This window comes from Pogona vitticeps, chromosome 2, assembly GCF_051106095.1.
Source record: "Pogona vitticeps strain Pit_001003342236 chromosome 2, PviZW2.1, whole genome shotgun sequence".
Classification (NCBI taxonomy): domain Eukaryota; kingdom Metazoa; phylum Chordata; class Lepidosauria; order Squamata; family Agamidae; genus Pogona; species Pogona vitticeps.
The window spans coordinates 294,709,147-294,735,886 of record NC_135784.1 but is presented as its reverse complement, the minus strand read 5'-3'; the positions used below and the strand labels follow the sequence as shown (position 1 = coordinate 294,735,886).

The 26,740-nt window shown below is 43.5% G+C and overlaps 1 protein-coding gene across 1 annotated transcript in view; it reads right to left on the bottom strand.

The window, feature by feature from the left end:
- ADAMTS12 (ADAM metallopeptidase with thrombospondin type 1 motif 12) overlaps positions 1–26,740 on the bottom strand; it is a 184,402-nt gene that overhangs the window by 40,039 nt on the left and 117,623 nt on the right. Inside the window, exons 8-13 of the mRNA XM_072992863.2 lie at positions 25,852–25,995; positions 24,338–24,482; positions 19,840–19,932; positions 15,219–15,364; positions 6,129–6,298; positions 4,833–4,966 (exon numbers count right to left, since the gene is read on the bottom strand). Of these exons, the coding sequence (XP_072848964.2) occupies positions 4,833–4,966; positions 6,129–6,298; positions 15,219–15,364; positions 19,840–19,932; positions 24,338–24,482; positions 25,852–25,995 (832 nt within the window). The remainder of the gene's footprint in view (positions 1–4,832; positions 4,967–6,128; positions 6,299–15,218; positions 15,365–19,839; positions 19,933–24,337; positions 24,483–25,851; positions 25,996–26,740) is intronic.

The window sequence follows — 26,740 nt, the reverse complement described above, 5'->3', positions numbered from 1 at the left end:
CAACCAACATGAATCTGACACAACTCCGGGAGGCAGTGGAAGACAGGAGGGCCTGGCATGCTCTGGTCCATGGGGTCACGAAGAGTCGGACATGACTAAACGACTAAATGAACGAAATGACGAGCTCTCCAATGATGGAAGCATTCAAGAGAAAATTGGACGACCATCTGTCAGATCTGCATTGATTTGGATTCTTGCATTGAGCAGGTAGTTGGACTTGATGGCCTTATAGCTCCAACTCGATTATTCTATGATTCCATGCCAGTGCTTTGACAGCTTCTTCAGACAGAGCCCATTGTGTTACAATCTATGCTGAAGCTTGCCAAACATCGACTGTTCCGACTCTTAAAATTCCTTGTGGCTTGGGTCAAGGTACCTGCAGAATCACCTGTCACTTATTTTCGTGTAACCAGGATCAACATCAGAGGTATTCCTTCAACATTCCCCTATCATCTGAAGTCATTCCTTTCTTTATTACACTGGCTGTTGTCATGGACCATAAAGGTGCTTCAGACCTAATAAGGCCTTCAAGATATGTGAGTTTTTCAAGTAGTAATTTATCTTCGTTTCCCCTCAAAAGTGTTTCCTTGGCCAAGCAGGGATTTGAACCAAGGTCTCGTGAGTCTTAGTTCAACTCTCTATACTGCATACTATACTGGATATTATTACATTTATACCCCATCCTTTTTCCTCAGAGAGAGAGAGAGAGAGTAGTCCAAGACCACCCACTGAGGTTCATACTTTCTGGGGATTAGAATCCAGATCTCTCAATTCCAGTCTAATGCTCTAATCATTACACTACTGTATAGTGACTAGCTACTAGGGAAAATACATTTCTGTAGTGCAGACCCCAAAATATGGAAAACTCCCCACAGAAGGGCTCTGCTGCTAAACCATTCAGATGTCTCCTTAGTTTTGGAAAGGATATTTAGATTTTTTTTTCTTTGAGTGTAGTTGATTTGCTTCCTTTACAATGTGTAAAATTACTTTTTAAGACTATCTCTCCCATAATACCTCTGACAGCAAGGGGTTTTCTAGCAAATGCAGTCCAAAACTGTAACTTCTCCAAACTCTACTCTTATTTTTTACCCATATTATTCTGTGTCATGATCCCCAACCATGGGGTCCCTGAGGAAAGCTCAGAAAAGGCAGTCAATTCCAGGCCATTTTCCTTGGGGGCAAACCCCTTCAGCAAACTTCCCTAAGCCCTTTCAGCATTATAATGTGATCCTCCCACTGTCCTTCAGCTAAAGAGAAGAATTCTGAGCAATCCACCATCACTTAGACTTGGTAATGGCGTCAGAATTAGCAAATGCCCCTTTAAAGAGCACAGCTGGCTCCTTCAGTGAGGTGGTTCCAAAAGCAGAACAGACATGTCTGCCTTCACAAGGCTTTAAAAAAGGCAAAGGTTCCCCTTGACAATTTGTACAGTCATGTCCAACTCTAGGCGGTGGTGCTCATCTCCGTTTCCAACCCATTGAGCTAGCGTTTGACCACAGACAATCCTCCGTGGTCACGTGGCCAGCATGACTAGACATGGAACACCGTTTACCTTCCCACCGAGGTGGTATCTATTTATCTACTCGCATTTTTGCATTTTGCATGCTTTCGAACCGCTAGGTTGTCGGGAGCTGGGACAAGCGATAAGGGCTCACTCCGTCGCGTGGATTCGATCTTATGACTGCAGGCTTTCTGACCTTGGAGCACAGAGGCTTCAGTGGTTTAACCCACGGCGCCACCAAGGCTTTAGGTGGCTTGAAATACCTATTCAGACATGATTGTCACATTAATCTGGGTAAACAGGGCCCATCAGGAGCTTTATAGATTCCCGATTTTTATTAAAGTAATGTACTATGACTAGATTTGACCCTACTAGCTCAAGTTCCAAAATAATGTATTGTTTTTTCTATGCATTAATTATATTACAGTGGTGCTCCGCATAGCAATGATAATCCGTGCAGCAAAAATCATCGCTATGCAGATTCGTTGCTATGCAAAATTAAAAGGCCCATAGGAATGCATTGAAACTCCTTCAATGTGTTCCTATGGGCTTAAAACTTCCCTTTTAAGTGAAAATCCTCCATACAGCGGCCATTTTAGCTGCCCGGTAAGTGAGGAATCCGTCCCTGTTTACCCGGTGGCCATTTTGGAACCGCCGATCAGCTGGGGAAAAATAATCGCTATGCGAAAATCGGTAAGCGAAATAGCTTACCGATCATCGCAAAGTGATCTCCCCCATAGGAAACATCATTATGTGATCGCAAAAGCAATCGCAAAAACATTGTCACTATGCGGATTCGTCGTTAAACGGGGCGCCCGTTATGTGAGGCACCACTGTATTGTGCTTAATATTTTATTGTAAGCTAGTCTGATGTCTCATATGAAGGAGGGATCTATATCCTTGGTAATACATATATAAAATGCATGTGTCTAGTGTGATACTCTTGAACACTGGGCAGATTTCTTAGTTTGCACATGATTCTGACTTGTAAGTTAAACGTTTTTTTAAAAATACTTCAAAAACATAGCTTGATGTAACATGCAATATCCTACACACATTTACTAACAATGTCTTTGCACCACTTCCCTTCCTTCTTTCCCTTCCCCTTTTTATTATGAAATTGAATCAAGAGTTTAATGAATTTTCTTTAAACTTTCATCTACTTGGATAAAGCATTTTATTGACACAGGATCAGGGTGGTTGCAGACTTCTTATAGAACTTGACCTTCAGATTCAGCGTTCTGTGACAATGCTAGCTGAAGAGATATAAACAATATGTCTGAGTTTCAACTGCTGGTCATGTATTGTTATTTTAGAAAACAGAAATAAATTGTTAAGGACATTTTTTCCTACCAGATCTCTTGTATTTTCCTACTGCAATTCTTTACTTTCTAGCCAATGTAACATAGTGTACTGAGACAAAGTGAGTCCCATGCAATATTTTGGCAAATCACGGCACTATGGATTTATCAGACTCACGGGGGCCTGGACTAGAGCATCTTGGGACGCAGTCCAACACTATGATTCTAAAGGATGCACTCTGGCTGTCAGTAAGTTGATGCCAATCTGGGGTTTGGGCATGAGGACTTTCAGTAGGTTTAGTAAACACAAAGTACTGTATGTCAAATTAACTCTTTACTATGCCTAACCCAACTGCTGGTCCTCAATAGATTTAAGTTCCCATGGGGTAAAAACATATCCCAGAATTCATTCAGTCTAAGTTTAACCACTGAGCCTCGTGGCGCAGTGGTTAAACTGCTGTACTGCAGCCCAAACTGTGCTCACGACCTGGGGTTCAATCCCAGGTAGTGGCTCAAGGTCGACTCAGCCTTCTATCCTTCCGAGGTCGGTAAAATGAGTACCCAGTTCGCGGGGGGGGGGGGGGGGCAATGCGTAGCCTGCATAATTAACTTGTAAACCGCCCAGAGAGTGCTTGAAGCACTACGGGGCGGTATATAAGCAGCACGCTTTGCTTTTTAAAAATTCATTAGCATGAGCATTATACAAACAAACAAACAAACAAATAGAATGCTTACTCACAACTACCCGTATTTTTCGCTCCATAAGACGCACCAATTTTTTAGGAGAAGAAAACAGGAAAATATAATCTGTTTTCTGCGCTCCATAAAACGCACAGACTTTCCACCCCCCTGTTTTGTGGGGGAAAAGTGCGTCTTATGGTGCAAAAAATACGGTAAGTCCTAGACCAGTGGTTCTTAACCTTGGGTTACTCAGGTGTTTTTGAAATGCAACTCCCAGAAACCCCACCCAGCACAGCTGGTGGTGAAGGCTTCTGGGAGTTGCAGTCCAAAAACACCTGAGTAACCCAAGGTTAAGAACCACTGTCCTAGACAAGTATGTATAGGGTAGAAACCTTAATCTAAACTGATTAGGACCCAGAGAAGGGATGCAATGGAAACTGATCCCTACCTTATCCTCATGTTATTATATATAGTCAGTTGTTTCCAAGTTAAGCTTAAGCTAATGTTGCTGAGAGGCGGAGCCGAGAGAAATGTAATAAAGAGGTGGAGTCAGAGAGTGAAACAGTCAGTACGTCAGAGTCAGAGAGAGTGAGAGAGTGGAAAAGGAGATAGAGTGTGGTATTTGGGCGGTCTGAGGTGTAATTAGAGTGAAAAGTGAATAAGAACTGTAATAACAAATAGAAGGTTGAGATTGATGATAATAGAAGTTGCCTATGAATAAATAACATCTGTAATCAATAAAAACATTTTATTTAAAAGACAGTGAAGTTTGGACCTGCATCTTCATCCTTCCATAATTAATGTTGATTTAGTGATCAACTGGTGGCAGGGGGTAAAAAGGAGTAGTAGTTTGCCTTCGTGTGCTCTGTGTTTGGAGGGTCAGGCAAGGGGCACGAGGGCGAATGCCACAGCCATCCACTCATAGGTAGCACTAAGAGGGTGTGAGGCAGGGAAGCCAGGGTGTTGTGTCTGAGTGGGCACCCATTGCAGGAGGTTGGGCTGGAGAAGCACCAAACAGCCAGAAAACAAACTGGCACGAACTGCTGAAGGGGTGATTCATGCCTGTCTCTCATCCAGAGAAGGACAGATTCAGTTTAGATATTTTTTTGTGTGATTGTCCTCAACCCTTCCCAAACAGCCTCCGTCCCAACTAGTTACCTGAATCCTAGACCCTCTGCCTTCTCACCATTTTCTGAACCAGGAATATAAGCCTTAGTGAAAATTTCTTTTGAGACCACAACAATTTACAGAAGACCACTAGTACTGAAGACTAGAATCGAGATGGTCCACTCAAGGCCTGTAAATCAATAGACCCATAAAGTGTTCAGAGAAGGAAACATACCCAATACCTTACACATGCCATTAATACAGACGTCTCTGCTGTTGTTCCCTTCAAAGCAAGGCGTACCATCAATAACGGCATCTAGCATTTTCTCTGTAAAGTGATTGTTTGCAGGGCGGCACTGAAGCTCACACAGATTAGCTAGAGAGAAACCCAGAAATACAAACATTAGATTAATCAAACACATTTTCAAGTGTTGAACCATCAAAGGCATGTAAATCGAAAGACTCACAAAGTGCAATCATACAATGTTACAGATTCGAAGCTAAAAGCTTTCTAAAAATGAGCAAGAGTGCTGAGTATAGATTCCACCGACATAAGTTTCTTCACAAACTCTGAGAACAAAAATGCCTCTGATGTCTGCACTAAGTTATTTCTGTCATTCATGACGGAGCGACAAAATTGGCCTAAACCCCTCTCAAAAAAAAAAATCTGTTTTGGAAATAGAAAGCACTGTGACAGGTCTCAGAACTACCACAGCAGTTATGAATGTTTTTTGATTTTTGTAATTCAGTTCCAAAGCTGCTACAGTATTTTCTGTTGATTCTCAGTGGTGTTCTTATTAAAGAAAGCAATTTACAACACATACAAGGTTTTCTAATGCAGCAAACGCAGCAGGGGAGAAATTTTACTGCCAAGGAGATAGACTGGTCATTTTAAAAATTGCTGCTTGTTTTTCTGACTTGAAGAAACAATCGCTTGCAAACTAGTTCTCTTTGAGCCATTTCTCTCTCTCTCTCTCTCTCTCTCTCTCTGTGTGTGTGTATGTGTGTGTGTGTTGACTTAATGTCAGCCTTGGTCAATGGACTTTTCTTTTTCAAATTATCCATATGTGAATAATGACTCTCCTTCCTTTATTAAGTGCCAGGAAATAGAACTGCTCAGTGGTTTAGCTCTCCAGCTGCAGAGCCAGAGGTTGGGAGTTCGATTCCCCACTGTGCCTCCTTGACAAGGGCTGAACTTGATGATCCATAGGGTCCCTTCCAGCTCTGTAGGTCTATGATGACAACAACAATAATAATACCTATTGCTTGCAAGCACTTTAGGTGAGAACCACTTAACTTTAATTACCATGATAATTCAGTTTAATTGTAATTGATCATTGCATGCATTTGAGCGAATCAACAGTGATCAGATCTTGTCAGAATATTGTTTAAGGCCAAAACCTAGATCAAGACTGAAATTCATTTTCACTGTTAGTCATGGATTTGTCTGTCTGTCTGTCTGTTTGTCTATCTATCCCGCCCGACTAGTAGCAGAGCCACTACTCCAGGTGGCTGATGAGTCTCTGCTTCCTACTTACCTGTGTTATAAACTGGAATCCACTGGTAGAATTCATTTTTGTAGGCAACTGTATCAAACTCACTGCATTGCATCTGGCGAAAATTCGGTGTGTTCCTTTGACACCGCTTCACATTACACATGCGGTATCGTTTCCTCTCTCCTGTGCAATACTTCCCTCCAAACTGTGGTCTAAAAGGGACAGAACTTGTTGTTGGTGTTAAGAAATGTATTGATTCCACTGCATTCTGGGAGTTCCCAATGACCTCAATGGCTTTCCCCACCTTGGTTTACTGAACCCAACCCTCTTGTTCCACTGGTCTGATCCAGAGGTTGGAAAGTTTCTTTGAAGAGAAATGAATGTCATGGCATGCTAAAGCCATCCATAGCTGAGCAGTGGTACAGTGATGCTCTGGGACCTAGCAAGCACAGCCAATAGTCAGATGGCCCATCCGTACAGCATTTTTCCCACCAGCCACCAACTGGCCAGTCACAAGCATAAAGGTGAGCATAAAGAGAATTACATTGTTGTTTCAGCTCACCAGTTGCTATTAAGAGGTATTCCATGCTTCAGTTCAGTAACAATTACTAACAGCAACTATTACCCATAGAAATGATAGCCATACAGGACTGCAAATTTCTTTATTGGCTCTCCTCTTGGGCATTCAACAGTAGCCTGGCAAGTAGAAATGTATTGTTTATTTATTTCATTAAAAGAGCTTATTGGTCACCTTCCTGTCTTTTAGGGACGTTCTTTAAAAACAGATTAAAAATAGCTTTAAAAGCCAACTTTAAAAACCAAACACTAAGTGGAACAGTACAGTTGTGACTGCCCACTGGAAGGTCAGCGAGGATGGAGCCAACCCAAGTAAGTACACTTCTCCCTTCAACAACACAGGGTTAGGGGCATTGTTCCCCTGTGTAGTTCACCATCCATGTATAATCCTTATGCTCTCAAAAATGTAACAACAAAGCATGCCAGCTTTGGTTTAGGTGTGTGGGTGTCTTGCAGAGGCTGGCTTGACTCCCCCAACAGATCTAAAGTAGGGCTGGCCATTTGCCACGGCCACAGTACAGTGGACCCTCAACTTACAGACTTTTCGAGTTACAGATTTCTCTGGCCGCAAAATTTAGGTTCGGCCTGCAGCTGGAGAATCGACCTACAGACCGGAAAAAAATCCAAAATGGAACAAAAATGGAATAAAAATGGCCGTTTATGGATTAATCGGTTTTCAATGCATTGTACGTCAATGGAGACTCAACCTACAGACTTTTCGACCTGCAGCCGGCATTCCTGTATGGATTAATTCCATAAGTAGAGGGTCCACTGTAGCAGAAAGGCTGGGGTCTGATTAGCAAATCATTCCAGGGGCCAGCAGAGGAAAAGCCGGGGGGGGGCTCCCTTTTCCACCTCCCTGCTAGCAAGCAGCTGTGGGACAAATAGTGGAAGAGAAGGCAAGTGTTTCCAGCCCAGTTGACAGCAGTAGCAGCCACTTGGTGCATGCGGTAACCTCTCTCCTTCTTCCACCTCCTCCTCACAGCTGGAAATCTGCCTCCTCCCCTCCCGCCAGTCCCCTCTTTTGCAAGAGGGAGACAAACTGAACTGAGCTACCAGTTAAAAATAAAGAACCAGGTGGGAGAGTGAGTGAGGTGGAAGGTCTTTGGCTCTGACCCTGGCTGCCACTGCACAGGCTGCTGCCTCCTTGCCACCACCCTCAAGTAGGGGAACCAATCAAAGGCCTCCTAGAAAATCCACATGTAACCCCAACTGCGCAGCTTGGACATGTGCAATTCAACGGAGAAGTGTACTTTGAGTTACTCTGATGCCAAACATGGTTAATGAAGATCTCTCCCAAGTCATAGCTGCATGGTAGGAAGAATTCTGGCTGTTAAAATGTTCTCATGGCGGGATGGTATTAAAGGTACAAAGCCAATGTGAAAACTTGGAAATCCCAAAGCAGATGTTGCTCAAAGACAACTCCCGCCGGCCTTCGCCAGAGGAGCCACTGGAGTGGGAATCCGATGAGTTGCAGTGCCCAATAACATCTGCAAGGCCAGAAGGTGACGACTGCTAGCTTGTAGGGAGTTGCCTACAACAACCTATTGAAAATTTAAATGTACTTAAGCTTAGTGTAAGACTTTGGGAATATACAGTAAGACCTCTTATCTGCAGTATCAGTATCCACTGATTTACTTATCCACTGCCTGAAAATACTAAATAACATCCCCCCACCCCCAAATATGTATCCATAAGATGTATTTACCAGAACTGGCCAGGAGAGGAAGCTAGTACAGTGGGGTCTCGACTTACGAACTTAATCCGTATTGGAAGGCAGTTCTCAGGTCGAAAAGTTCTTAAGTCGAATCTGCATTTCCCATAGGAATACATTGAAAACCATTTAATCCGTATCTGCTCTTTTCGCCCATAGAAACTAATGGGAAGCTGCTATTCCGCCTTCTGCCACTAGAGGGGGATATTTTTTCTTTTTTCCTTTTAACCTAAGATGACTTAGCTTTTTAAAAAAGGGAAAAAAAAGAGTTCGTAACTCGAATCTAAGTTCGTAAGCCGAGTCCATATTGTTACATACAGCACTGATGTTACCTGCCTGTCATGGGTTTGGAGGGAAAGTTCCATCCTATGGGGAGTGGAAGGCGGGACATCAGGAGGAGGGGCTGTACTGTATATATATGTGGAGCGTGTGTGGAGAAGCTGAGGGAGAAGCTGGAGAAGAGCTGAGAGAAGAAGCTTGAGTGGGAGTCTGTGTGTCAGACAGGGTACTACTGTGTGTCAGTCAGTACCAACCTGATAGGTTCAGGTGTCTGTATGGTTAGCCAGAACTGATAGGTTCAGGGTCTGTGCTTCAAGTTAAGTGTTCTGTGTGAACCAAACTGTGTGTATGTATGATTGAGACTAAGCCACGTTACTGTATCTTATTCACTTGATCCTTTTATTTTTCCCTGTGTGTTATGTAAATAAACCTTGTTCTTTTATTTGTTTAAAAATCCATCCCTGGTCTGTGTGACTTCTTATAGGGAATGGTTGGTGGCAGCTTAGTGAAACTGTGGCATATCCCAGTAGGTCTGGGTTTGTCACATTGATTGGTGTCCAGCGTGTGGGATACGACTGGTCCAGTTGTCCAGTGGTCCAGCAAAGCCTTGGCAAGTGTGCCCAGAGCAAGGGGGGTCTAGTCAGGGACAATCTGAGAGCACGTAGGTAATCTTCTAGGTGTACCTCACGGGGAGGTGCGCTAGTAGAAGAACGTGTAACCTCAGATTGGGGACTAGATTAGGGAGCTCTGAGGCAACCGGTTTTGGCGGGAAAAAGCTGAGGCAAAACTGTGTAGTAGCAGTGATCTAGCCTGCCTGCTGAGAGGCCTAGCAGAGGGTGGTAGACTCTGGCTCGCAACTGTTGCAAGTTAGTGCTGAAGAACAGCAGTAATCTATAGAAAGCTGGTTCTGAGGCAAAAGAAAAAGAAAAAAAGTGGTCGCTTTATTTTGAGGCTTGACTTTTGAAAGCAGCCTGTTCTGGGGGGGGGGATTATGCCCTTGACTCGAAGCCAAATGGCAGAAATGGGTGAAGTGAAAGACCCCCAGGTAGACCAAGGTTCTGAGGATGAATTTGGCTCAGTGCAGGGTGACAGCACGGGAGAACAGAACCCAGAACTCAGGAAAATGCTCATAGCCCAACAGCATGAACTGAGGATGAGGCAATTTGAAGTGGAGGAAAGATTAGAGAGAGAAAAAATGGAGGAAAGGGAAAGAGAGAAACAGAGACATTTCGAATTAGAGAGAGAGAGAATGGAAAAGGAGGAAAGATTAGAGAGAGAGAAAATTGCTCTGGAAAAAGAAAGGATGGCGTTTGAGTTAAGAAAATTGGAAATGATGAACCAGAACAATAATAACAATAGGGATTCTGAGGGAGGCCAATTGTCTAAAGCTGACCTGAAGAAATTCCCTGTGTACCACAAGGGAGATTGTCCTGAGGTGTTCTTTTCCCTAGTGGAAAGAGCGTTTGTGGACTTCTCAGTGAGGGAAACTGAGAAGATGACCATCATGCGATCTTTAATCAGTGGTAGCCTGGCTGAGGTTTATTCAGAGATGCCACAGGAACTGATGAGAGATTTTGCAGAGTTTAAAAAACTGGTGTTTGCAAGACATGGGATAAATGCGGAACAGCTGAGGCAAAGATTCAGGTCCCTCACAAAGAAACCAGAGCAGACTTTTACCCAAGTGGGGGCTCAATTGGTGAGGCTGCTAGAGAAATGGCTATCTCAGGAGGGGACAGAGACCTTTCAGCAGCTCAAAGACTTGATAGCGCTGGAACAGTTCTATTCAGTCCTGCATGGGGAACTGAAATTCCAGGTGAGGGAAAGGAACCCAAAATCTGTGGCAGAAGCAGCCGAGATCGCAGATTTTATTTCCCAAATAAGAAAGCCCTTGGGTGAGGGGAAAGCGATGGGAAAACCTAAAGAAACCTACAGCAAGTACTCTCAGGGACCAGGGAAAAGCCAGCAAGGGGGAGGGGCCCATGGTGAAGGGAAGCCCTCAGACATGAAACCAAGACCTCAGATTTTGGAGGGAAAACCAAAACAAGATGAGAAGGACTCAAAATATAGCAGAAAATGTTATTTCTGTCAGGGAAAGGGCCATCTAATCTCAGAGTGTGAGAAATTAAAGCAGCTAAAAGGAATTGTGCCTCAGGATTCGAGTGGAACCAAGCCAAAAGCTGTGTTCTGTGTCCAGAAAGAGCAAAGCTCCTTGTCACTGAGGGAGCCTGTTGCCATGGCTACTCAATCTGGAACAGTTACATCTGCTGATCAGGCTGAGGAAAATGGTCCTCTTGTGGAGGTCAAGCGCTGCTTGCTCGTGAGAACAGATTCTCAGTTGTTTGAAACCGCAGGGGTGGACGTAGGAATACTTGACCATCAGTATCGGGGGCTGAGGGACACTTGTTCCCAGGTGACCCTGTGCCATCCAGATATTATTCCTAGGGAATATATAATCCCAAATGAGAGCATGAAGGTGGCAGGGATTGAGGGGCAGGTGATCTCACTGCCAGTAGCGGAGGTACCTGTAAGCTTTCAAGGCTGGAGGGGAGTTTGGCGGCTAGCGATTTCATCGACTCTGCCAGCAGCCGTGCTCGTGGGAAATGACCTGGCTGAACATGTGAAAAGGGTGCTAGTGATTACACGTTCACAAGCCACCACGGGGACAGTTCAGGGGGGTAATGATGAGCCAGAGACGGAAGCAGAGGGGAGTTCAGAAGCTGTGGTGGAAACCTTAACCACAGACAGCAAATTTGGCCAAGAGCAAAAGGCAGACGCCACTCTCCAAAAGTGTTTTGAACAGGTGACAGACGCCCAGCTAACACCTGAAACCCCAGTGAGATTTCTAGAGAAAAAGGGGATTTTGTATAGAGGGACCCTGAGGAATATCTCAAAAGGGGGAGATGGGATCAGAAGTCAGCTAGTGGTACCTGAAAAGTATCGCCCCATGATCTTACAAAGGGGGCACTCTGACATGTTTGCTGCGCACTTAGGGGTGAACAAAACACAGCAGAGAATCACACAGAATTTTTACTGGCCTGACATAGGGAAGCAGATCAGGGAGTTCTGTAAACAATGTGATGTGTGTCAAAGGCAGGGGAATAACCGCGACAGGACCAAAGCAAATTGTGCCCTTTGCCTGTGATTGACACTCCGTTCAAATGCATAGGGGTGGATATTGTGGGACCTTTGCCCAAGGCCACAAAGAGGGGGAACCGGTTCATTCTCACCATTGTGGACCATGCCACGAGGTACCCTGAAGCCATACCCTTGACTAACATTGAAACTAACACAGTGGCAGATGCCTTGGTGGGGTATATGTCCAGGATGGGATTTGCCTCAGAAATAATCACAGATTTGGGCGCATCGTTCACATCGAAGCTCATGAAACGGTTATGGCAAATCTGTGGAATTAAGCACAAGGAAACCACTGCCTATCACCCTGAAAGTAATGGGTTAACTGAGAAGTTCAATGGGACTCTAATGCGCATGATTAGGGCTTACTTGGCAGAGAATCCAAACAATTGGGACCAGAAGCTGCAATCCCTTTTGTTTGCTTATCGATCAGTGCCACAAGCCAGTACCGGGTTCAGTCTGTTTGAACTTTTATTTGGGAGAAGGGTGAAAGGGCCCCTTGATTTGATCAAACAAAATTGGGAGCAGATCACCCAGGATGACCCACAAGATGTTGTGACATACATAGACTCTTTAAGGAATGACCTAAAGAGAAACCTAGAGCTAGCAGCAGAGACCCTGCAAGCTCAAAAGGTCAGAAAGAAAGCTTGGGATGACCAGGAAACCAGGGAGAGGCACTTTAACCCAGGGGAGGAAGTGCTTTGGCCTAGGCCCTGTAAAGAGAACAAACTGCAGCTGGGTAGCCCAGAAATAAAAGACTTGGGTCACATAGTAGGGGGAGGAGTGATAAAACCCCTCGAGGCCAAGATAGAAGCAGTTCGTGATTGGCCCAGACCCAACACCAAGAAAAAAGTCAAATCATTTCTTGGGTTGGTGGGCTACTACAGAAAGTTCATCCTGAGGTTTAGCGAGATTGCGGCTCCGCTGACCGATCTGACGAGGAAGAAGGCTGATGACCGCATCCCGTGGACCAGCGACTGTGAGGAGGCGTTCCGGAGGTTGAAGGAGGCGCTCATCAACTATCCAGTGCTGCGTGCTCCAGACTTCGACCGGGAGTTCATCATCTACACCGATGCGTCTAACAGCGGGGTAGGAGCAGTTCTTTGCCAGGAGGATGAGAATGGTGACCAGCATCCAGTGTCCTACCTGAGTAGGAAACTCCAGAAAGGTGAGAGACATTTGGCAACTGTGGAAAAGGAGTGTCTGGCCATAGTCTACGCGATCCAGAAGGCCAAGCCTTACATCTGGGGAAGACATTTTATTCTGTGCACTGACCATTCACCACTGCAATGGTTAAAGACAATGAAAACCCACAATAGTAAACTTATGAGGTGGGCTTTAAACCTGCAAGACTATGACTTTGAAGTGAAGGTGGTCAGAGGGTCAGTGAACTGTGTTGCTGACGCCTTGTCAAGAAGACCTGAAGAATGAAGACGGCGAAAGAAACATGGACTATGTATATATTTTGATGACAAAAAGTCAAATGTGTCTGTTTATTAAACATGTTGGTTTGTATGAATAAAGGTAACTTGATGTATTGTAAATGGTAAATGTTTAACTTAGAGTGTAAGTATAAGTAAGTATGGTATTGTATGTTATTATATAACTGTTTTAGTATGTTTTGGATCCAGGTTGTTTTTTGGAGAAAAGCACTTTAGCTTTCCCCCTACAAAACAACTTATAAAGAGGGGAGGTGTTACATACAGCACTGATGTTACCTGCCTGTCATGGGTTTGGAGGGAAAGTTCCATCCTATGGGGAGTGGAAGGCGGGACATCAGGAGGAGGGGCTGTACTGTATATATATGTGGAGCGTGTGTGGAGAAGCTGAGGGAGAAGCTGGAGAAGAGCTGAGAGAAGAAGCTTGAGTGGGAGTCTGTGTGTCAGACAGGGTACTACTGTGTGTCAGTCAGTACCAACCTGATAGGTTCAGGTGTCTGTATGGTTAGCCAGAACTGATAGGTTCAGGGTCTGTGCTTCAAGTTAAGTGTTCTGTGTGAACCAAACTGTGTGTATGTATGATTGAGACTAAGCCACGTTACTGTATCTTATTCACTTGATCCTTTTATTTTTCCCTGTGTGTTATGTAAATAAACCTTGTTCTTTTATTTGTTTAAAAATCCATCCCTGGTCTGTGTGACTTCTTATAGGGAATGGTTGGTGGTAGCTTAGTGAAACTGTGGCATATCCCAGTAGGTCTGGGTTTGTCACACATATATTCCTATGAGAGCGGTTCGTAAGTCGAAACGTTCGTATGTCGAGCCGTTCGTAAGTTGAGACCCCACTGTATGGTGTTAGATACTTCCACATATTTTGGCATCCGCTCGGGGGGCAACTTGGAACCGATGCCCCACAGATACCACGCTCCTACTGTACCTATAATACTGTATAGCAATCTGAAACTAGTTTAATGTGTTTGAAACTATTCTCATGGTTTCATCCTATGGAATGCTGGGATTTGTAGTCTGCTGCTGTACCACAAAATCAGTGCTAGTCTGGTGATTTCCTCTGAACTGCAGTACTAGAGCTCTCTAGCAGACAAGTCTATGTACAGTGGTGCCTCGCAAGACGAGCGCTCTGTTTTACGATGAAATCGCATAACGATGAAGTTTTTGCGATCGCAAAATGATGTTTCCTATGGGGGAATTTCGCTTTGCGATGATCGGATCCCTGCTTCAGGAACCGATTCTCGCAAAACGACGATTTTCCTACAGCTGATCGGCGGTTTCAAAATGGCCGCCGGGTAAAAAAAATGGCCACCTGCTGTTTTCTGGGGCAGATTCCTCGCTGCACAGGCAGTGAAAATGGATGCGCTATGGAGGATCTTCGCTGGACGGTGAGTTTCAAGCCCATAGGAATGCATTAATCGGGTTTTAATGCGTTTCTATGGGCTTTTAAAAAATCTCTTTACGATGTTTTTGTTCTACAGCGATTTCGCTGGAACGAATTAACATTGTAATGCGAGGCACCACTGTACCTCAACAAACTAAACATTCCAGCAATTTGGAATTATTTATAGGAAAGCATGAGATTTTTAAACCTGCATTCTAGTTCATATGTGGGAAGTGCACATTTGATAGAAATGTCTTGAAATGCAAACCAAAGAACTGTCTTGCTCATTCTTACAGGCTGCTAGTGGATGGCTTTTAACCTCATTTAAGAGTTCCATCCACACCAGCCAAAGGTAATCCACGGAAGGAATAAACCACAAGACAAAACCTCCCAGGTATATTTCTTAGCACTGGGATTTCCAAAAGGGAGGTGGCTGACATACAGAAAGTCCAAGGTCTATCCATCCCTGTTCTGAACTCCAGGGCTCATCAAAGCAGGGCATTCTTGGATGATCTTAAGATACACCAGAATTGGGATCTTCAGGTTAAAAACTGATTGAAATATGAAGGGACTATGGAAACAGTTGGGCATGAGACTTACTCTGGGTTGTTGCACTGTCTTTCAGCAGTCTGAACACCAGCCCCACAGGTACGCGTGCAATGTGACCACGATGACCATGATCCCCATCCACCACGGACAGCTTCAGGGCTCTTGCCCACCGTTATGCACTCACCTGTGAAGCACCACTGAACAATAAAGCAGCAAATGCAGTGGGTCAGAAAAACACAAGCACTAAGAGACACCTCTTCCATAGTAGCTTGCTGGGGACAGATCTATGAGAGGATACTTTCCACGTTTTGATCTTGCACTGGACACTGTGGCCATTTTTGGGAAATATGGGAAAGGATCTATGAGTACTGATTGTTTTCTTTCTCCAAAAGTAGACACGGAAGGCATGCTTGGGTGCAAGCGGCAGATGATAAAATGAAATTTGCTCAGAAGAAATGTCTTCTAAGAAATTTTAGCTCAGCTCGAGAATAGCATTAAAGTATTTTGTGAAGTGGAAAAGTTCACGTAGACTTGGTTTCAGCAGCTGGACAGTCTGGTACGAAGTTACGGAGCTAGGCAGAAGCTATCTGTGTTTGCCTGTTTGTCGGCGTTACCTAAACTGCCATTGCTTACTCTGTTTACTGCTTTTGGTATGTTATGTAATATATTTAGCACTTTGTTTTCTTAGAATCCCGTTTACCCTTCCCTAAGAGAACTAGATAAAATATATATATTATTTATCTCAGTGTCTCAAAGCCTCCTTTTTTTTTTTCAACACCTTTCACCTGTTTCCACACTACAGCAGGCCCCCTCCTTTGCCAATGTTGGCAAATACAATTTTGATGTTGATTTAATAAAGTGTGGCCTGCATTTAATCCATATCACCATCTCGTGTCTTTATTCCGGGATTGGGTGGGCAAATGCTGCAGTGCTCGGCAGAAGGCAGAAGCTTAGTAAAGAATTAATGTCTCATTTAGATATTACAGTATTTTAGCATGGGTTAATCTTGGTTTGTGTAAAAAACCTCACAGATTCTTGATTTTTTTTTTTTTTACATAATAGAAAATGGAGAGTCCGTTGTTTGGAGTGCTTCAGGGAGAGGCTGATGCACCCTTAAAGACAGCATTCAGACAACATCTTTGCTAATACACACCAACCCACCACCAGAACATTTCTACTTGTACCTTCCTGGCCTCAATCGAAGGGACTTCTACATTTCTGGTGTGGGTAGGATTGCTACGGTTTGGACATCCCGCACATGTGATCACTGGAACCAATCCAAAGCAAGTCTTCCTTTTTCAAATTGCTAATACAGTATCGTGAAGAGGCAATTTGAAAAAGCAAGCCACTTCAAGATATTGGCAAATTAATCACTTCCCCTGTTCGGCAGAGGGCGGGGGAAATTGTTTCTGTTTTTCTTTTAACTGTATATAAACTATCACTGATGTGCTGCATTAGTTATGAAAAAAAAGGTTATTTGCTTCATCTGAAAGGGACAGTTGGGGAATTGCCTGCAATCAAATCCACAGCAGTGGCTTTGGCTACAAGCACATTCTTGATTATTTTTTAAAGAAAAAATAGATTCTCAAAGGCTTTCACAGACGGGATCTGATGGTTGTTGTAGGTTTTTCAGTCTGCTTGGCCGTGTTCTGGAGGTTTTTCTTCCTAACATTTCGCCAGTCTCTATGGCCGGCATCTTCAGAGGACAGGAGTTAGAACACAGAGTTCTAACTCCTGTCCTCTGAAGATGCCGGCCACAGAGACTGGTGAAACGTTAGGAAGGAAAACCTCCAGACCACGGCCGAACAAATTGAAGAAAAAAGAGGTTGCCTACCTGTAACTCTGGTTCTTCGAGTTATCTGTGAATTCACACTAATGGGTTAATCCACAGTTGTGTGGAGCAGCCTCGGAACTTTCTAGCTCAAGCACATGGTGCCCCCATGTTGTCTATAACTCTGCACCTGGCACCGGGACGGTTGCAGATTCTTGGAAGAATCCATATAAGAACTTTGTGTTGGCGAAAGGGACTTTTCCCAAAGAAAGGACTAAGGCGTTGGAGCCACAACTTGAGAGCCGGCTTAGTAAAGTTTTTACAAAAGGCGCATGTGGCCAGCTGGTGTTCTTCTCCGAGACAAAATAAACAATGGGAGTGCCTGTCGGAGAGGGGAACTTTGTTTGAGCACACCTCGCACCTCTTGAAGAGGCCCGGCAAGGCCATAAACTCGAAGGTAAACAACACGATAATCAATCCAATTTTTCTCTTTCTAGATGAACTCACAGTTGCAAAGCGAGGTCCACAGTCCGGGATCAAGCCAGGGAGGTCCAAGAAAAACAAGGGAAAGGTAAGTTTGTTTGATTGAGCGCATGAAGTTCCAAATGAAGCTGCAACAGCAGCGGTAGAAAGAAACAGAGGCACCCTGTGCTGGGGGCAGAATTATAGCCTACGTGGGGGAGGTCCCAGCACCATGTGGTTGAGCTAGAAAGTTCTGAAGCTGCTCCACACAAGCGCGGATTAACCCATTAGTGTGCATGAAGAAGAACCTATGACAACCATCAGAAGAAAAGATATTTTAAATATTTTTACAACTGATGCAGCTCGTCAGCAATAATCTATATAATATTGATAATCTACATATATTTTTAAAAAATCATTTCCCCTGCCCTCTGCTAAACAGTGGAACTGATTAATTTGCCAATATGGGAGTTTTGCTTAAGAGTTTTGCTTAGTAAGGCACTTCACAATATTGGCAGGAGCCATTGTCATGTGAATGATCAGAGAATTCTAATCAAGCTGAACCATTTCAAAGCGGCCCATACTAGCTCGCTCTCTACCACTAGTGTGGCTGCGTCCTGATTTGGTTCGGTCTCCTGCTGTTGAGGCATCAATTTACTAAGAATTCTTGAGGCACAATTGTCCTCCCACACCATGTTTACAAAAATATTTGTTTATTCTGAAGAAATTAATGTTGTTGTTTTTTAGTCGTTTAGTCGTGTCCGACTCTTCGTGACCCCATGGACCAGAGCATGCCAGGCCCTCCTGTCTTCCACTGCCTATCGGAGTTTGGTCAAATTCATGTTGGTTGCTTCGATGACACTGTCCAACCATCTCATCCTCTGTCGTCCCCTTCTCCTCTTGCCTTCACGCTTCCCCAACATCAGGGGCTCTTCCAGGGAGTCTTCTCTTCTCATCAGATGGCCAAAGTATTGGAACCTCAGCTTCAGGATCTGTACTTCCAGTGAGCATTCAGGGTTGACTTCCTTCAGAATGGATAGGTTTGTTCTCCTTGCAGTCCAGGGGACTCTCAAGAGTCTCCTCCAGCACCACAATTCAAAAGCATCAATTCTTCAGGCGGTCAGCCTTCTTGATGGTCCAGCTCTCACTTCCATACATCGCTACTGGAAAAACCATAGCTTTGGCTATGCAGACTTTTGTTGGCAAGATTATGTCTCTGCTTTTTAAGAAACCGTTTCGCTTTTGATAAAGCAGGCTGGTAAGTAAAGCTTGCCTCTACTTTTCTTCTTTCGGCCACTAATTTCTCTTCATCTTAATAGTATTTATTCATAGTTCGGAGGTTTCCACTTACTTTATTACTGTATGTTTCCAATGCCGTGTTATTTGTTTTCCTTTCCTCAGGGAGTGAGGGGGGGGAGCCATTTCCAAAATGGCTCCCGCGCCGATTTGTGCTCAGGTGGAAAGAGGAATAAATACCGGGTTGCTGCCCAATTTTTCTTCTTTCTGATGCTCACCAGCTCTTCAGAGAGACCTCTCCTGATCTCTCCTTCGACCCCCCCCCCATTTTTAGATGGGCCCCAGATTGGGCAGTTCCAGCTTTCACGGGGTTGCTGGCAGCGCCACGATGAAACTCCGCCTTATTATTGATGTCTCTGCTTTTTAAGATGCTTTCTAGTTTTGTCATGGCTGTCCTCCCAAGAAGCAGGTGTCTTTTAATTTCGTGGCTGCTGTCACTATCTGCAGTGATCATGGAGCCCAAGAAAGTAAAATCTGTCACTGCCGCCATAACCTCCCCTTCTATTGGCCAGGAAAAATGAAGAAACTAATGTGGATATTTTTAAATGGGAAGCAAGCTTGTTTAGGAAATTGTGACAATGGTTTTATTAGAAGGTCTGCTATGAATTCCAAGCAGCCTAGAGCCAGAAATAGGGCAGTCTCAAATGATCAAAGCTTGCTCACCCATGTTTAAGGGTAGGCTCAGAAACCTTTATTCATCTGCCAAGCGTACAAAGAATTGCTGATCTCTAGGAGCTAACTTCTTGCTGGTAGAAGAACTGACATTGATTTAAAAAGGCAGCAATTTTCTCACATTCCCAGGTGGGGAAGTAAATGTTTTTTTCTGTGATGACACCTTTATGCTAGTGTCAAACAGGGTCAGGGTTTCAGATTAAAATTACAGTAAAAATACTATTGGAAAAGAATGTGACTAAATGCAAAGATTAGCAGCAGGAAAGACAACAGCTGTTTCACTGGATGCCAGTTTGTCTTGACTGTTTGAGGTACTGGAGCGGTACATTTGTGTGTTTATATCACCCATCAAATCCAATCCCCTGTCCAATTCTTACATCGTCATCAAGTCCAACTCACTGATTTATACAATATCTGATACCATCTCATTTTCCATTCTTTTCTTTTTCTAGGACATAAACCTATAATCACCTTGTTTTCACCACATCGTGTTCCGTCTGCAGCGGCATCAAGCCTGGAACGGCAGGAACCTTTCACAAAGCACCACAGCGTCTGGCAAATGTTCTGCAACAGCAACATAAATTTTTACAAACAAAACAATTGAGTTTTTAAGGAATTTTGAGAAGGTATTTTTTGAGAGGTCTTGAAATACACTGATCTTTCTTCACACAAAAGAGCAGTAACTCCTTTTAACACAATGCGGCAGAATGTTAATTCATGGGTGCGCAAACTTTCTTGCCTAACATAGTTTCACAATCATGAAAATGACTGAAATTCCCAACAGTGTTTTCCTCTAATCCCAGTACCCATGTACCTCAAGTGTTCCCTTCATTGCCATTGGGGGACAGGAAATGGACAAGTCTCTCTTTCTGCCAAACTCCATGTATGACCCTCAACATAAGCGACCCATACAGCAACTTGCATTTCTTTGTTTGGTTAGAAGAAAGCAAACACCCCCTCCCTCCCTCAGAAAAGGAGAGGGTGGAATAACAGATTAGTTTGGGCATTATTATTCTTTAGTCCTTGGGAAAAAATAGGAAAGCAAGCCTTATTTATGTTCTGTTCTCATGTTCCCCCTGCCTTCAGAGCGCTTTGCTCTCAGCTATTGGCTGAGTAAAGAGAAATATCGCATGGGACTCTTATCTGTGCAAAGTACAATGTGATAGGAAGGAGGGAATGCAACCACAGCTGCTTCGTTTCATTTCAGTTACTTTTCTGAAAGGTATATTGTCAAGGGTTTTATAAGACATGCATAGAATATGATTTAGAGGAGCCTTTGCTGGTGATATGAACATATTCCTTTATAGTGTTTTTCTTTATCCTAACTCCTCCACCAGTTTCAAGTACTGTACTGTAACCCACTGCTTCTCAAACTTTCCAACTTCAGGGAATTAGACTGCAACTACACTGGGCTTTTTGAAGCAGGCTGATGCAGTTTAAATAGCATTGCCTGAGGTTGCAGGAGGAGCAATATACCATGCGATGTGATCCACACATCCAAATGGCATAAGGACCTCAAGCAACCCTATTTAGCCCAACTCCTTCTACTGTCAGTTTCCAGCATTGTGAAGTGGCTTAATAAACAAGCTACTTCAAGATACTGGAAATGGATCACTTTTGCTACTCCTCTGTAGAAGAGTGGGGAAGCAAAATCATTAATTTTGTCTCTGCTAGACCATTGCTGATACACTGAATAACCTAGATTTTAGAAAATTTCTTTGCCTTGTGTGTAGCGTCAATAAAAAAAAAACTGCCAACAGCTGAGGTTTAACATATAAAGCCCTAAACGGCTTGGGCCCTGGATACCTGAAGGACCGCCTCCTTCCATATGAACCTACCCAGCAGTTAAGATCTAGCCAGGGGGCCCTTTTGAAAGAGCCATCCCTTAAGGAGGTAAGAGGTACAGCTTGTAGACAAAGGGCCTTCTTGGTAGCTGCCCCCAGACTATGGAATGCCCTCCTGACTGAGATTCATCTGGCGCTGATGCTGATGACATTTCGGCGCCAGGTCAAAACCTTCCTGTTCCAGAAGGCTTTTAATTGAAATAATATTAGCTGTGGATCCAATGGCAATTTTTATATATATTTTAATTGCATTTTAATTGTTCTGAATTTGTATTGTATTTTAAATGTTGTAAGCCGCCCAGAGACCTTTGGGTAGTGTGGGCGGCATATAAATAAAATAAATAAATAAATAAACTCAGCACTTCACACAAAGAAAAGACATTTTTTAATTTTTTAATCTAAATGATTCAGCACATCAGCAATTGTTTAGCAGAGACAAAAATTAATAATTTCATGCACAGAAGCAGGGAAGTGTTCAATTTCCTGAAGTGCGTCACATATTAAGTCATTTCACAGTACTGGAAATTGACAGCAGAATGAGCCTTAGCAGCTTCGGCAGCTTCAAGGCTTGAGTTTGGTCTGTTCCCAGTGATCACACATCCCAGGAACAGACTAAACTAGAGAATAGCAACCCACAACAAACAAGTAAAAGCCCCTAACAGGTGCTCAAAATGGTGTGGGTAGGGGCACTCTGGGGATGGATTAGTTTGCTCTAGCAATCAGATTGTCTGGTCATCAAAAAAGAGCGAACTAATCCATCACTACAGTGCACCAAACCGCAGGACAAATACCCATCTGAACAAACTCTTATTTTCTTTATTGACGTACCTACTACGCTGACTCACTAATAATCTGAAATGAAACCCATAGGTTTTCCCTGCCTATTACAAAAGATTTTGGGGCTTTGTGAACAAAAATGTTAGATACTTTAGCCTTAGTAGGGTTCCCCTTCCAAGCCCCTCTCAAATACACCAGACGTTCACTCTTTTGGTTTTTATGCTTTCCTCTTCTGGATATTCTGGAAAATAAAACTAAACTAAGGTAAATGAATCTAAACTCAACTCAACTAAAAAGAAAATTAGAAATAGCAAACAAGCTTCTTCTGGGGCTGCTTGGCCATCATGACCATGTTCTGGTGCAATGCATGGGTCGGACTGTGATGGATGGACAGCTGTAAAAATTGGGGCTAGACAAATTAAGGAAGGATAAGGCTATGAATGGCAGCAAATTATGGTTATATACTATCAGAGACAGCATACTGGGGAACATGAGAGACAGGGTGCTCTTAAATTTGGAGCCTGCTTGTAGGCTTCCCAAAGACATCCAGCTGGCCACTGCAGGGACAGAATGTCAGACTAAGTGGGTCTTTGATCCGCCATGGCATGACTCTTACGATAGTGAACCCTGAGCCACATCCCTGTGAATTTGCATGAATCTGGGTATTACCTATAGCTCGACAAAAGATCACATGCAGGACTGAGAAGACTCTTGTTCCACGTTTGTTCCAGGTGTGAAGAAGACTATGCTAGATGGACCAATTTTATGATTAAATGTAAGCCTGTTTCCAATGATCCTGTCCTTCATGTATGCCCCAGAATCCTTTGGAAAAGAGCAATCCCATGGCTGACATATAGGAGTTCCTAATCTGACAAATCAACCTAGAAAGGACTCTGTTTGAAAACACTGTTCTAAAGCGCCACTTGTATGCAACTTGATGTTCATGGTCCAGTGAAAGAAATATGGAGGGCTCACCGTGGAAGTGTACTATGAGTTATCAAGGACACCTTCTATGAACATATATAGAGAAAGAGCCACACCCACTGAAACCACAGCTGAAATCTTCCACAAATGAAAGCATACACATGAGATGTGGGTATTCGTATTTGTATAGCAGGAGTTAACTGTCCACTCATGCATCTGCTGCCGCTGCCAGGCCCCCTCTTCCTTCCAATTGTTCTGGAGCACCTGGCCGGTTAGCTAATTCCAGCAGAAGGAGGGAAGCAGAATCTCCCTGCAAGGCTGACAAGTGGCTTGTCAAGGATAATTTCCACACTGAGGCAGAAAAAGGCTTATAATAATCAGCAACCATATTTGACAGGTGTGCAAAATGCTGAATCGTAGAATGTGTATTAGATGAAGTAGTGTCTGGGGTGATGCAATATCCTTACTGATTGACTATATGTAAATGTGCATATATATTACTGTGTGGACATGTGGAGAAGATGTAGGATCTCTTCTGATGAATGGCATGCTGTCATGCTGCCAGCTTGCACTGCTAAAACCTCTGTATACATTGTAAATATACTTGGTGTTGGAAGACGTTGCCTTTGTCTGTGTGATTCAACTGGACTGCCTGGACTGGGACAAAACTGCTAATTTACAGCAACATGGTTTGCTGACTAGGTGTTCTGGCACAATTGTAAAGAAGAGCGGGGCTGGCGGCAGATTGCATGAGTAGACGGTCTGGCCTCAGGAGGCCGGATCCTCGTTGACTCCAGCTAAGCGGGGGTGTTCACATTCGTATATGAATACCCCCATCTCTAGCCTCTAGTGTTTCTCAGCATGCCTGGCAATGTTCAGGATTTTACTTGTTATGTACTTCAATTTGGCCCTTGCTATTATAGCCCACTTTATTTCATTACGCACTTGGAGGCATACATGTTCCATTAACTGCATCCCATTGCTGGAGTGCAGGACTCATAACAATGGGCTTAAGCTACTGGAAGCCAGATTTGGACGGAATATCAGGAAACATTTCTTAACTGTTAGAGCAGTACGACAACAGAACTAATTGGGAGTTGGTGACTGGTCTAACACTGGAGGCATTCCAGAGAAAATTGGACAACCGTCTGTCAGATCTGCTTTGATTTGGATTCCCGCCTTGAGCAGGTTGGGTTTGATGGCTTTATAAGCCCCTTCCAACTCGATCTATGATTCTATGAGTGTAACAAAATCTGGAGGACCCTAGATTTCCAGCTCCACTTTTAGCACAATGAAATGCAAACAGATTCGGGTTCCCTGGATCAGCAGGACTCATTTGTCCACTGGGATGCAATGAACTGGATTTTGTTATTTTAAAAGGTATGATGAGTTGTGTAGTAGGAGAGGTGCTATGGGGAACTTACATCAACTTGTTCACAGAACGTAGCATTGGGTCCATACTGCAACTGGCACTGATGATGCACATCATAAATCACCCCAGGAGCAATGAAAGGGGGCTTTAGATCCTTCTTCTTTGGAACATCATCCAAGCAGAAGCCCCATCCTCGGCTAAATTTGGGACATAGGATCAAATCTTAATATTTTGACTGAAAAAACACCCACCTCCCATCTTGTGACATGAACAGTGAAACACCTTATCTCAGAAATCCCTTACATCTCAGAAATGACAACTAAACTCCTATTTTTTAGGTGAATAGGGGTGGAAATTAGGAAACAGGAATGTGAGAAGAGGAGGATACATCTTCATAAGTCAGACTGTCAACAAAGGATGTACTAGACTGACAGTATGTAGGAGGCGAGAATGTCATTCTATTCAATGCTGATCAGACATCAGCTTGATCACAGCATCCTGTTTTGATCACTACATTTCTTTAAAGATTATTTGCTAAAAAGATGATTCAGAAAATCATGACAACATTTGAGATGCATGAGAAAACCAGGAGAGAATGAAATGCTGGAATAAACAAGACTGCCTTTAAAAACAGCAGTCTCTTTGTCATTAGGGGATGGCAAGACGTTTGGTTCAGCCTATTTTTGACCAGGATCTGCCACAACTTGCAATGACTTCCTCTTTGAGACAGCAAGACAATCTAGAAGACAATAAACAGAAACTGAAATGCGTGAGTTTGTCTTACGGACCCTTACTTCAACAATGGCAAAAGCTGAGTTGGGGCAAGAGAGGGCCAGGCTGATTCAAATTGGCCTTTGTGGTGTTCTGAGATCAGAAAAAAAAAACTTCAAATTGACCCCTATTATAATTGCAACAAAATCCTATGGTATTTCAACCTAATCTTGAAAATTCATTGTAAGGTGTGCTTTTGTGCTTTTGCAATCCATTTTCTCAGACACATGGACCCTACTGGTTTGGCCACAGGTTTATATATACAAAAGATAAGAAGCGGAGCAGAGACCAAGTGAGATGACCATGATGTTGGCAATGTGCTTTCAAAATGACAATGGCATTGTTAACTTATTCAAAGTGCTGATGATTACATAGTGGCGCTGTTATCAGCAATCAGATGGCTTTCAGTGAATGTGCTAAAATGCAGTTGTCTTTTCTTTAGCATTTTTGCTTCATGTGTTCATTTGCTTTCAACCCCACAATCAAAATTGTATCAGTAACACCCTATAATTCTGTGCCACGGATTAAGTTTCAAGGATCTATCCTTTATCCTTTAGCAAGGCCACAACCACATCAATTTACGAGTACAATAGCATAACTGAGTCCTCATAACACTCAATATGCAAGGCAAGCTGCCTCTCATCATCCTTTTTATCGGCTTTGTAGTTTATAAATCATTAGTTACTTGGGTTTCCAAAACAAGCAAGCACACAAAAATGCTCAGAGCCATTGAGGCTAAGAATTTATGTCAATGTTTCCCACTGCCCAGGGTGTAAAGCTGCCAGACTGACTCACTCTAAGAAGCGTGTGATGTACTCCTTGCTGCATCGTGACCAGGTAAGAGGATTGGGGTCATATTGTAGCTGCCTCGACATGATATATGGGCGTCTTCCCACTGGCTCACAGTCATTTTCCTTTCCATCATGCTGGACACCAAAACTAAGAGAGAAATAAATTCAGGCACAAGCTGTTGCTGAGGAGCCAGAATATCTTACCTTCATAGAGCACAAACTACTGGAAAAATAACACTCAAAACAAAAACATTTCCAGAGGACAGCTGTTGGGTCAAGGTTATTATCTGGCCTTCCTTGGTAGACATTTGTGCAAGTGTGCAGATTTCTATTTTTACATTCTAGCTCCCAAAATGCCACAGGGATTGGAGCTGCTTGGAGAACTCTGGGAGTTGTAGTCTAACACCCATAAATCTACACACCTCTAATTCACTGTAGTGTATCTCAAATTATGGAGGCAGCACCTTACTGAAGGCCTGCACGCAGTTCTCCAGCTACTACAGAAGTGGGAAGAGAATAACAGAGATTTGGGAGAACTCCAATTCAAAAAAAGAAGAATATGTGCAGTCAGGTCGTAGAGGCAAAGTCAACTACTATTTGAATTAAGGCACAGACATACAGATAGGCTGGCAGGAAATGCTTTTAAACAAATGTTAATCCTTTGAAATTCTTCTATGCGCCTCTATTATTTGCTATGTGCTGTCAAGCCAGAAGAGACCTATAGTAACCCTAATAGGGCTTTCAAGGTAAGTGAGATATTTAAGGAATGGTTTTACCAGTGCCCTCCCCCCCTCATGAGTTTCCACGGTTAAGTGGAGATTCAAACCCAGGCCTCCTCAGCCCTTGCCCAACACCGGGTCCTCTACTTGGATTTTTTTTAAAAAGTGCTTGTA